Source organism: Notolabrus celidotus, chromosome 5, assembly GCF_009762535.1.
Source record: "Notolabrus celidotus isolate fNotCel1 chromosome 5, fNotCel1.pri, whole genome shotgun sequence".
Classification (NCBI taxonomy): Eukaryota; Metazoa; Chordata; class Actinopteri; order Labriformes; family Labridae; genus Notolabrus; species Notolabrus celidotus.
Window position 1 is genome coordinate 18816850 of NC_048276.1, and position 12861 is coordinate 18829710.

The following is a 12861-nucleotide window of genomic DNA, read 5'->3' on the forward strand; positions in this document are numbered from 1 at the left end:
GGATGAAGTCAGATTGCACAGTGAGGAGATGTTGGCAGCTGACTGTGGGAGATCAGAGAGAGAAGGACCGACTTGGAATTATTATCAGGCTTATCAAGGAGACCATGGCAGCATCTTGTTCTTCTTCTTGTTCTCCACACTTTGTCTGAAGTGAATATTCGACTGAGAATCAGCTGTGGAAGACATCCTTTATTTTTACTTCTGAACCTCCAGAGTGACTCTTGAACACCTGGTCTGGTGATCAGTGTGAGCTTACGTGGGGACCCATCCTCCCCTCCTCCTCCTGGTTTGTAAGCAGTGTGCTGTAGAAGGGGCACTTAAAGGCTTTGGGATGACGGAGATCCTTGTGTCGGATATAAACTTGAACGAGGTGTGTGAGCGCCTGGAGCAGCACTGCTGCGTGGACCAGAACCAGCACAATCTGTCCAGCCAGCCTCAGACCCCTGTGCTGAAGAGGCACAGCAACACTGGGGCCAAACTATGGGGCCGCGTCCGCAGCAAGCTGCTCAGACAAAAGGTCTCTTTGGCTGACATATGCACACAAGCTGTGTTTCCTCTCTTTTAACATTTGTTCTGTCCTATTTATCACTCTGTCACTTCCATCTGTTTGTTCTGCCTCTCTTTTATGCTCAGTGTATCCTCTTTATGTGTGTGCTCGCTCTCTCTGGTGTGTGTCTTTCAGAGCAGAGTTGACCATTGTTCTCATTTGATGGGTCGGTGAACTGCAGTAGAAGCAGGGATGTATAGTGTCAAATAAATCAGAGACCAAACGGTGACCTGCTGGAACGCTTGTGACCGTTAACACAGAAAAGCAGTTTTTGGAAAACCTTAAGTTGGATTTTCTTCTCTCCCTTTAAATGATCTAATCCATATATACTCACATCTATCAGATTATACTAACTGAAATGCATACAGTGAATATGTGTCAGCTACTTAGACAGCTTTATTTCACAAAAAAAATGTGTTACAGATGTTAAGTTTTTATTAAAAGCAAAGATCCTATTAATGCTTATCACCTACCTGGATGCTGACCTGTTCAGTATTTTTACCAGGAGGTGAAATTCACCATCACCTCCTTGAGGCCTGGTTTACATCTAATAAGGGATTTCCTCTGTGATTGTTCTCTTCTTCTCTTGTCTGCATAAACTGATCTGTCATTACTTATTTAGAGCTACTAGTGATGGATACATAGAATTTCCAAGTCAGTCAGGTCAGTACAGAGATTTTTCAGTATCAGATTAGCTCCCCCTGCTGTCTTTTTTCAGTATTGTCTTACTGTGACTGAGCTCATCTGAAGCCCCTTTGGCATTTCATGCTCAGATTCTACTAATTAACTGTCACAGCACACCAAACAACCTCTGAAACATGCATCTAAAGAGTGCTTTATTTTCTGCATACCATTAGCATGCAACAATAGAGTTTCAGTTAGAGGTTGGCATTTTTAAGTATAGTGTTGCCCAGTTTTTGTTGCATATTTCTTTTGTTGATCCAGGTTTTTATGCAGAGTCCTTTTTAAACTCCAGCAGTTTGTCAAAATAATACAAAGAGTTGAAGGGTACATTGACATTTTTTCTTTACCACTACACCACAGTTGTAGACCAAAAGTTGAAGGAAAATGTAGCGCTGGCTGAATGTGCTATTATAGGATTGACGTAAATTCAGAAGCGGAAATTGTTGTCATTAGATGTAAACCCTCAGCTTGGACTGAAGGACCCTTGTGTATGGGTATCTGTGACTCTAAGACTGCATACAAACACAAACAGGTCTGGCATGGCATAGTTCGAAAGCACATGCTGTATTCTCACTTATGCGGGCGGGTGAGCGGGAAGGCGTTTTTTTTTTTTTACTCCAGATGCTTTTTGTACGTGTAAGATAAAGATGAAGCACATGGACCTGTTCTGGGTCTATGTATAGCTCTGCACATGCAGCTTCACCATGACTCATTTTAAATATCACTGCATGTTTGCGCATGTTTATTCAGCAGCTGTCCTCGTCTTCATCACGAGTGCACTGCCAGCAGTTTAAGCTGTAATTTGTGTGCATATTAAATGGGTTCAAGACAAAGAATCCAGAGCTGAGATTTGGCCTGACCTTTGCTTCAGTGCTTTCCATTATTCATCAGAGGCTTGAGGAAGGCTGACCACTGCTGATAGCTAGCAGGATGAAACAGGGATTACACATTAAGCCCAGACTTTGCCGCACTGACCTGCAGGACCTGTATTGATTCATTCCTCCCCTCTCTGTACAAGTCTTCATGTCAGAGAATGTCTCAATCTAAATATGTCAACTTTACAGTTATTTGCATGTGACCTTGCCCTCGAGTGCTCACCCTGCTCAGAAATCCCAGTTCACTAAATTGCTCTGTGAGGTTCTATTCATCCTTTCATTCATGTCCAATGCAGGGTCTTATGAGTAAACTTGTGTTGCATTTTTTTCTGCGCTCTGTAGCCTTTTGATGCAATCAACTTGGGTACAATTCTCCCTTTCTTCTCCCTCCGTGCTGCAGTTCTGCCACTGTATGCTGCTGGAGAATGAAAAGTGATGATAGTGTGAAATTATCTGATGTAGCAACGTGACAAACCGCCCGAGGGTCTTTAAAAATCAATCTAAGGGATTAAAGGTTGCAGATAAAATGTCCTGTTTTCAGTAAAGGGTTAATCCATTGTTTCTACTGACACACCCTTTTTAATAGAACTGGATGTTTGTTCTTCTCTTTTTCTAGAGTCTATTTTGATAACATAATTCTAAATTAGATTAGATTAGATTAGAACTTTTATTTGTCCACAATGTGGAAAATTGCCATCGGCTTCACAGACAGACAATACAACATTTTTAGACAAGAACAGAAAGAGAACTTGGGATTCTTCCTGGTGATTGCCGGCAGAATTCCTTTAAGGAGCTAGTATAAAATATGGAGTATGAAAATATAAAACATATCCATATGTACATACACATACACATACATAAGAACACATATGTATACACATGTATACATATACATATACATATATGTGCATATACATACGCATGCACATAGACACGCATGCACATAGACAATAATTCTATTACTCTATAATTTGATTGTTCTTAGCTGGCTCTGTTTTGCATGCTCCAAAATCTACTATGAAATCTGTTGTTGTTGTTTTCCAATAGTAATAATAACCTGCTTGAAATTGAACTTCGTACCACCCAGGGACCCATAATAAGGAAGAGCGACTGTTTTTTTAATAATTATTGGGGGGAAGGGGGCATCTTCTGGGCATATTGCTTTTTCTGTTGCCAGCATCTGTGGCATACATCACGTTATTCACGGGGTTGAGCGGAATGTGGATGTTTGAGGATGCGTGAGGGTGTAGAAACACACCAGGGAATTATCTTCCCTGCTTCAGCCTTAAGCAGCACCTAATTAAGACACGGTGTGATGAGATGTGAGTCTAACTGGGAACACTAATTGGACTAGAACCCGACATAATGTATGGTGTGTGTCGCAGCAAAAGAACAAATGATGATTAGGCTGTTGCACAGTTGTTTCTTTTGTCAGTGCGTTAACGTTGTGTTGTCACGGTTGATCACCTGTTTGCTGGGCAGGTCAGGTTTTATTTTCTTTGTGGAGTTCCAGCCAGCTTAGAGGTGGAAACAATAGAGCTGTCCTTTTGGCTAAGCTGTGGAAGAGAATCAGATCCAACCATTATCATCCGCCCTCCACTTCCCTCATCCAACCTCTCGCCCCCACTGCATTTTACCCCAGATACAAAATTATGCACTTCCATTTGAGTCTGTTGATTAGTGCAGATGAGATATTAAGGTTTCATCCCTCCTGAGTGCCTAAAATGCCAGCCAGTCCCCTAACGGCCTTTTATATAGGCCACATAAATCTCTGTCTGTCCCCACCGCGGGGCATAGCCCTTTATTGGCCCCAATCCATCCCCCTGTTCACGGGGTCTGCAATTGGTTAATGAGCTCCAGGAGGGGAACGGCAGGTCAGTAAAGCATTCTCTGGTTGATATCCACAGTGACCCCCTCCAGGGTGAGACCAGACTCATCGCTCCTGGCTGTATGCTGGGTGACTTTAATCTCAGCAGGGTGACAACGTGGCATTAATCAAGTAATTAGGTGGTTGGAGTCAGGAGATGTGGGATTCTGGTATGTTCATTACATGCTTGTACAGTGGTCTGGCTTTAATAAGGAAAGTTGTTACAACTAGCTCTACATAACCAGGATTACTGAGGGTCAGAACTGAGTTTAGGATTTTTTTTTAATGTTTTTTTTGTTATTAATGGACAGTCAGAGGTTGTTTTCAGAATTTTTTTTTAAAGTTTTCTTGTAAAATAAAAATCTATACCCTAATGAGCACAGAGTTGCAATATTTGAGCTCTCAAACTTTGAAAACTCGACTCAAAAGTTGGTGAATGTTGCATCAGAGCTGAAGTGAGAGCCATCTGATCGTAGAACTGGCAGCCGTTTCAAAACTGACACATCCTACTTTCTCAGTTACTTTGCCGTCTCCAGTGTAAACATACAGAGAGATGATCTTATGCCTCTACGAATAGTACATGCTGTTAGAGGTGAAAGATCACAAACATAACCTGAACTGTGAGGTATTCAGCTCACCCATGTCTACATTCTGTCCCCAGAAGGCCAGACCAGCAAGAAACATCGCTGTAGATCTGTCCAAGACAAACATGAGGGTTCATCAGAGAGCAAAAATGTGACTGAGATCCCAGTCTTCTGATAGCATATGTGAGCTTGGGACCAGATTAAATCAGAAATTGGTCTGAAAACAGAACAAAGCAGTGTTTGCATTTGTGACTCCTCCATGTGGGTTTCTATCTATGATTTCTGAAATATGAGAACCAGCAGAGGTTGTAATTGAATTCTTATGTCTTATTTTTAAAATGTTTAAAGGAAGAAAACATTTAAAACAAAATGAAGGACTGGATTAGCTTTCACTCGGCTTCAGAGCATTGAAGGGTTAGTGCAAGTTGAAGTGCAGGATAACTCGTGATTCTGTGTGTTGGCTGCAGGCAGGATTGTGTTGCATCATTGTGTAGTACGCATCCGTGTGTTGCTGTTTACAGTCCATGTAACAGTCACACTCTGCCTGCAGAGATACAAGACTATTCTGCAAATCACAACCCTGTTCTGGCTGGAAAACCCTGCCGATTGGCTCAAACAAGAGAGTGAGGGAGGAAGGCAACATGGCAACCAAGTCAAAGACCTTACATGGCCACTGTGACATCAGCAGCTGTTGACCAAAGAGGCCCGCTATCACAGATACACACATAATACACACATAAACATTATGTTTATGTGGCTCACTTGTCTAAAAATAGTCATGCTGCTTGATCTCTATGAAGCGAATATGTACAGCAGCTTGATGTGTTAACAGGGGGAAAAAGAGGCTCAGTCACTGCGCAAACAGTTCCTGTAACCCTGCTAAAACGAAGGAGGCGTGCAGTCGAGCTACGTTCTAATTAAAGGACTAATAAAAAAGCTTTCAGCAGCTGAATGAATATTTAATCAGCCACAAAGCAGCAATGGAAAACTGTAATCAAACACAGGAGAAATTTAACATAAATTAATTAATTTAACATATCAAAAGATCAACTTGTGTTTTAATATTGTTGCCAGAATTAACTAACTCTGCAGCACAAGAGCCGTGAGCTAATTAAGTGTGCAGGGATTAAATTATTCAAGTCTTTCAACATAATTTTGGTATCTAACTGTTTGGCATAATTTCTTTAGCTATTTTGAACATACTTGCATGAAACATCTTTGTTTGAGAGCTACACTATCAGCAAAAAAATATATGAAGTAATGTGTTAGCAAAGAAGAATGCAAAGCATTCACTTAGTGAACCCTGGTGATTGTATCTGGCAAATTACATTCAACATCCTGAAAAAAAAATGTCTAAATTAAATCTATTCAGTAGAGAGTTAATCAGTTCCTATTTTTTGCAAGGGAAAGAAAAAACACATTGCAATAGTCAAAATTGACGATAAGAGAGCTCAATTCTTTGGACATATTCAGTTCCCGTAGTGTAGTGGTTATCACGTTCGCCTAACACGCGAAAGGTCCCCGGTTCGAGACCGGGCGGGAACAAGTTTTTCTTCATCAGAAGTGAACAATTGTTCTCTTTTTTTCCTTGAAATCTGTTGACCAAAGAGGTTTGCTGATTCTGGCTAACAATAGCAGAGCTAGCACCCCTTGCCCATGTTTGTCAGGTTCTTCAGTATAAGAACACTTTTTCTGCTTCTTAAAAAAGTATTTTTCACCACTGAGGGGAATACGTTCTTATCGGAACTTATGAGCACTTCATGCATGGCTTTATGGCAATACATGGGCTTTGTTTTTTAAATCAAGAGACTGTGTACATGTTTCTCCTGCTGCATGTTTTTGAAGCCTCCTGTGCGTCTTGGATGAAATGTAAACAGCCCCCGAGGTCTACCGACCTTTGATCACCCTGCTGTCTCAGCCTGTTGCTGCTGTCAGTCTCATGCAGGCTGCTGGAGATCAGCCCACATGTCACGTGCTGGTGAAGGGGGGAAAGATTATTTTTCTAACAACTAGGGAGGAGGGAGTGGGCAGCTAGTTCCCGTAGTGTAGTGGTTATCACGTTCGCCTAACACGCGAAAGGTCCCCGGTTCGAGACCGGGCGGGAACAGCAGTTTTCTTTCATCAGTAGTGAAGGATTGAAGAAGGTGGCAATGTGTGAAAAATTTAGTTCTTCGTAGTATTCAGTGATTTATGTGGCTAATGGAAGGGCTGATCTGGTTACCTGAGACCAAAGCTGTGACAAGTTAACTATTTCATCAGAGTAATCATCATGTTTATTCTTTTTCGACTAAACTTTTAATGGTTATATATCATTTTTGACCAATTTGATGAGATTCAAAGAGGGTGACATCCCAACCCTGTTTTATTTCATAACCTAAAATGACCTATCATGACAAAATGATCAACCTTGTAAAGAAAAGACTAATAAGTCAAGCGTTGAACTACTATTCTGTTAGTTACAAAAACTGAAAGTATGAATGGACAGTGGTGTGCTTTATCTTATCTGCTTTGTTCTGTTCCTGTAGATCAGTCACAGCAGTGTACAGGCTGTATGTACATCCTAGATAACAGCTGTCTGCTGCTTCTTTTGAAGTTAACATTCCTGGTCATAATATTTCTCCCTGGGTTCTGCTTGGCTGTCAGAGTCTCCAACCGGAGGCAGGAAGAGATATTGAAATCAAGAATCATATATCTGCTGGGCCTACAAGCCCGCCATGTGTTAGCCACATGCTTCTGTTGCAGTCTGACGCGCATGTGTATGTGTGTGTGTTTGTGCGCATACAGTGGTCAGGGTTAGTAGGTCATCGGGAGGCAAGGTAACCTGCTGATCCCTAAACACGATACACGCTGGTCACAGAACAGTGAGTTCCATGTCGCAGATAGATACACTGTTGAAGTGTTCTGTCTCACACACACACACACACACACACACACACACACACACACACACACACACACACACACACACACACACACATACATACATTCAGTATTCTAAAAAAGGGAAAAGTCATTGCCCCAACTGGAATGTATCCAAATTGAATAGTGCAGCAGTCCACAACATTTGAAGCATGTCTGTGCGTTGATTTGAGCCACAGTCCGTCCTGTACTCTCCTCTGTCATTTATCCCTGATAGTTTCATGGTCCTACAAAGAGTGCTTTGTCATTTGAGTGATGTGATACTAATGAAAACCATATTACCCTTAAGATGTCTCTAAAAAACACCAGATTCTTGTATCTGTTCCCAAACATGCTTGAATATGCAAAAACACTAGAAGAAGCTTGTGTGCTTGAAATAAGTATAAAGCTTCATTTGTTGGCTGACTGCAAGTCCTTAAAAAACTCTGGAAGTAAAGGTTGACATAAAGCAAGACTGATATAGGATTTCGTGACTGATACCAGTTTTAGAGAAACAATGTACTGATTGCTGATGGATAGGCTGATACTGTTAATTTTAAAACATGAATGAAGATCAGCTGTGATGCACTGCTATGTGTACAAGACTACAAGAGTGCTTCAAACTGTCAAGTCAGAGGCAAACATTTTAGAATACCAATCTGTGACAGGCCCATATGTAAGCTGTAGCACAGCCACCTGCCAGGTTGCAATGGACTGATGTGTAACCAGCACAGGTGAGTGGATGTTAACCTGAAAGGAAGATTGAGGGCTGGTGGTGCTAGCTCTGCTAACTTAATCTACACCCAGCAAACCAATTTGACACTTTTCCTTGCAAACTCTGTGATGAAGTAATTTGTGTTAAATTTTGACTGTTTCCTGAGCGCTTTCTTCCCCTTGGATTAGTCAGTTAGTCGGATTTTAGATGTCTGTTTACATGACTTGTAAATAAGTCGCTTCAGAACCTCCCTAGTCCAAACTTTTCATTTTCAGATCTTAATTTTCCGACTTTCATTGTGGGTTTTTTTTATTGACAAATCCACACTACATTATTTTTGCTTCCTGCCCTCCTTCTACCAGTTCCCTGTTTGACTCATCATTCAGGATTAAACCATAAATCCCCTCTCTGCATTGTTAAAACCAGCCAACCAGGATCATACACGATAAGTAACAGTCAATTCCCAAGACCTTTTGTCCAGAAAACCTTCTCCTGACTTTTGTACCTGATAAGGAGTTTTTTATTTAGTGTAGACATAAGTCAATCTGGGTTGTGCAGGCCTCCTTAGTCAAACTATTTGCAGTCATCCCTTTAAACCAGCTCATTTCCCTGGAAAGGAAGAGGGAGGGGTAACAGTTTCTCCAAGTATTTTTTAATAAAAAAGGAACCCAGTCGAGGATACAGTTTCTTCAGAGGTCAATGAGTGTAACCGCTGCCTATAAAAAGGATCCTCTTTGTTTTTACAACCCTGCTGCAGCACATTCATTTTTAATCAGGTATTTTGGAAATTAGTAGTGTGTAATAGAAGGGAAATACTTTGTAGGAACAGTTTTTGTTTTTTCAGTTGAGTCTACTTTAAGGGTCACAGGAGGCATCAGCCGTGAGTCCTGGATCTTTGCCCAGTTCTCTTCACGGTAGTAGCTGTGTAAAAGAACCCAATTGCAGTGATTACCTTTCCTCCGTCTCAGACCCAAACCCTGCTGGGAAAACAGGCTCTAACGATAATAGGAATACGTGAAACCGATGCCAAATGGCCTTTTTACGAGGTCATGAAATACACTCACTGAGAACTTTTAATGGTTACAGCCTAATGCTGACAATGAGAGAAGTGTGCTGCCCCGTGCTTCCCAACCGTCATTATTTCCCTCTAAGTTGAGCACCTCACAATGCATTGTAGTAATGACATAACTGTCTAATGCAGACACCTATAAAAAAGACATTAGCTGGTGTGGCCTCAGACAGCGGGCACAGATGGCAGGAGACCTCAAACAACAACCCTCTGCCATCTATCATGTCTCAGAGGGCATCATGGGAGCTGTGCTTCAGACTTTGAGAATGTTTGTGGGGTTGTTGGCTAGAGTGTCTGGACTTTGCCTTTCTTGTTCAAATATTCATTGATAACCTGTGACTCTACACCCCCGTTCTGTAAGGATGTCCCAATGCATGCTTTAAGACTGTGATGACAGAGTGGAGGAAGGCAGCTGGCTGCCAGTTCCCGTAGTGTAGTGGTTATCACGTTCGCCTAACACGCGAAAGGTCCTCAGTTCGAAATTGGGCGGGAACAGTTTTGTTTTGCCTGCACATTTATTTGCTCTCCTCTTGTGATTATAGATTGCTGTATTTAAAGAATATTTTTTGAATAATGGACTCATTTGTTATTAAGTCATAGTGAGTTCTGTTTGGGTACAAGAACAAGGACCCAGAGCAGGATGGGAAAATGCTAACTGAATCTAAGATGGAACTTTAAACTATTTCCTTCAAGAGTAATACACAAAATACTTTTTACATTGCTTTCATGCTGAAATCGTTATCTCGTGATTAGATTATCCTCCTCTTTAGGGAAAGTTCTGTATGATTTACGTCATCATGTACCCTCATCTGCTTCAAGAGTCTTAAAATATCTAATCATCTTATCTCTCTGTCTCTATTGTGTCTTTCAGCTGGATCCTCAGACGCTGCAGTCAAAGAACTGGCACATGGACGTCATAGAGATGAATGGGGTAAGATTGGAGAAATTAAACTAGTGTGACTAGAGATTACAACATGCATTATATTCTGTCAGTTTTGTTTGGTTGTTTTATTTATTGAATTTAGAGAGAACAACAAAATGTATCTTTATCCTGCAGGGAGCTAAATTTAGGTCAAGTGTTGTCTTCAAAGTGTAGAAATGTGCACACAACCAGAATTTAAAAAGAAGTCAGTTAATTATTTAAAGTGTGAACATTTCTGTAATGATACATAAAATAATAGGGCTGTCATATGATTGATGTTTTAAAATTGCAATTAAAAATTGCATTCTGAATTTTAAAAGTTAATTATGATCAATTACATTTTTAATCCCATGTGTAAAATTTCCTTATTCTGCATTTCAAAACAGTTTTTAAGTCCATATGAACAGTGTAAAGCAGTTCTTATCATTGTTTTCATTTTGGAATCAAATGAATGTAATGAAATGTACTTTATGACCTTGACTTTTGGATTAGTTATTAAAATAAATGCTGCACTGTAATTCCAGTGTACTCTGAGACCACACTGTGATTGACACACTAACAATGACAGGTCTAAATATTATACGAATTGAGTTATGTCACAATGTTGTGTGTTTGATGAGGCTCAAAGACTACAGTTTGGCACAGACTTTGTCGTTTCTTCATCTTCAGATCAAAGTGGAGTTCTCCATGAAGTTTACAAGTCGCGACCTCAGCTTAAAAAGAACGCCGTCCAAAAAACAGAGTGGGGTGTTTGGAGTCAAAATCAACGTGGTGACAAAGTGAGTGTGTTTCTGTTATGAGTGATTGTTTCAGAGTCTAACCTCTTAGAAATACAATAACACTTTGCAACTAAACATAATAAATTGTGTAACATGTTAAAAATCAGACAGTTAATTTATTCAGATCATCCTGTAAGTAACACACGCTGTTCTTCATGTCCTCAGGCGCGAGCGCTCCAAGGTGCCTTACATCGTCCGTCAGTGCATTGAGGAGGTGGAGAAGAGGGGGATTGATGAAGTGGGAATCTACAGGATCTCAGGGGTGGCCACAGATATACAGGCCCTCAAAACAGCATTCGACACCAGTAAGACCCCACTCTCCGTCACTCTGACACTTTCTTCTTCTCATTGTCTTCATCTGAGAACAAAATGTTTCCCACCAGTACAAATAAACTGAGTTCAATGTGAGCACGATATGGTAGGTGTGATGCAGAGTATAAATATACAGGTTTCAATTCATAAATCATAATATGCTATGAATACTAATGCTATTATTAAAACAAAAAAAATACAATCTGCAGTCATCAAAATGTTTGCATGTTAAAGGATATAGATAGTTTGAGATGTAGATGCATTCTGTGAATGTCTTGTTTATCTAACTTTAAAGAAGGGGTTGGTGGGAACAGGTAGGAGCAGTAACGGTTAAGTGTTCAAGTGTTACACAGCATAACAATCTCACAGCATCAGTCATGGCTGCTCATACTCCAGCTGAGCAAAGTCTTGTATCACCTCTTATTTTATGTCTGCATCTGTTCTCGTCTGAATGTGGGGAAATAAAGAGATGAAATCACTCTGGAGCCTGAGAAAGGAGAGAGCAGCTGTGTTATTGTAGCTCTGTGTTCAGATTTTAATCAGTCTTTGTTTGCGTCTGACCTGTAGATACCAAAGATATCCTGGTGATGCTGAGTGACATGGACATCAACGCCATCGCAGGAACGCTGAAGCTCTATTTCAGGGAGCTGCCCGAGCCTCTGCTCACCGACCGCCTCTACCCCGCCTTTATGGAGGGCATAGGTGTGTGACCTTTTATTTCCTAGAGGTGTTTGTTCGCCGTAAGAGGGGTTTTTAGGAGCTGAGCAAGGGAGTTGAATTTGCACAGCTGGGAGAGATAGAGATAAAAAGTTTTCCTAGGATACTCTGATCTGACATCTTTTTTTCCTCCCCCTCACAGCGCTCTCAGACCCGGCAGCCAAGGAGAACTGCATGATGCACCTCCTGCGCTCCCTACCTGACCCCAACCTCATGACCTTCCTCACTCTGCTGGAGCATCTCAAACGGTACACACACACACACACACACACACACACACTCACACACTCACTCACTCACTCACTCACTCACTCACTCACTCACTCACTCACTCACTCACTCACTCACTCACTCACTCACTCACTCACTCACTCACTCAGTCTCATACAGTCAGGCCACCAGTGAGTATCCAAAGTGATCTAAAAACTTGGATTAAGGAATACAAAATGTTTTGTTTTTTTTACTAAAGGTGTCTCTTCAATGTTCACATTTCTTTTATCAACCCTCACTTCTCACAGTCTGAATACATATTTTTCAATAACACATAATATTTTCCTTCAAAAATGCTTAACTTGCATTCATTCTTGTCTTATCGGTGGTGTTCCAATATTCTCCTATTATTCACATACACAAGCTGCAACACATAGACCATAATGTCTTATTTTAAACCGACAGATTTACTCAACCAATCACTCATTTTATTGTCACCTACCAGAATATCTCTCAGGTAGAGGCAAACTCCTGTCAGATATATGATTTCTTAAATATATATTACTCTCATTTATTAGAATAAAGTGACTTGTAGTTATTATTATTGTTACTATCATTATTAAACCTAAATCTAAAACCTGAAGATGATTGTGCATTTAGCTTGGTCACATTTTAACATAAT

General features: G+C 40.7%; 1 protein-coding gene and 3 non-coding genes across 4 annotated transcripts in view; all 4 read left to right on the forward strand.

Annotated features, from left to right (window-relative positions):
- Positions 1-12387, forward strand: part of abr (ABR activator of RhoGEF and GTPase) — a 192534-nt gene extending 180147 nt beyond the window's left edge. The window contains exons 18-23 of the mRNA XM_034683606.1: positions 10111-10170; positions 10831-10940; positions 11106-11245; positions 11820-11954; positions 12112-12217; positions 12360-12387. Of these exons, the coding sequence (XP_034539497.1) occupies positions 10111-10170; positions 10831-10940; positions 11106-11245; positions 11820-11954; positions 12112-12217; positions 12360-12387 (579 nt within the window). The remainder of the gene's footprint in view (positions 1-10110; positions 10171-10830; positions 10941-11105; positions 11246-11819; positions 11955-12111; positions 12218-12359) is intronic.
- Positions 6030-6102, forward strand: trnav-aac. Its single transcript has one exon. It is a non-coding gene; the product is annotated as a tRNA-Val (tRNA).
- On the forward strand, positions 6592-6664 carry trnav-aac. The gene has a single exon. It is a non-coding gene; the product is annotated as a tRNA-Val (tRNA).
- trnav-aac lies at positions 9662-9734 on the forward strand. Its single transcript has one exon. It is a non-coding gene; the product is annotated as a tRNA-Val (tRNA).
- Positions 12388-12861: the final 474 nt, after the last annotated feature.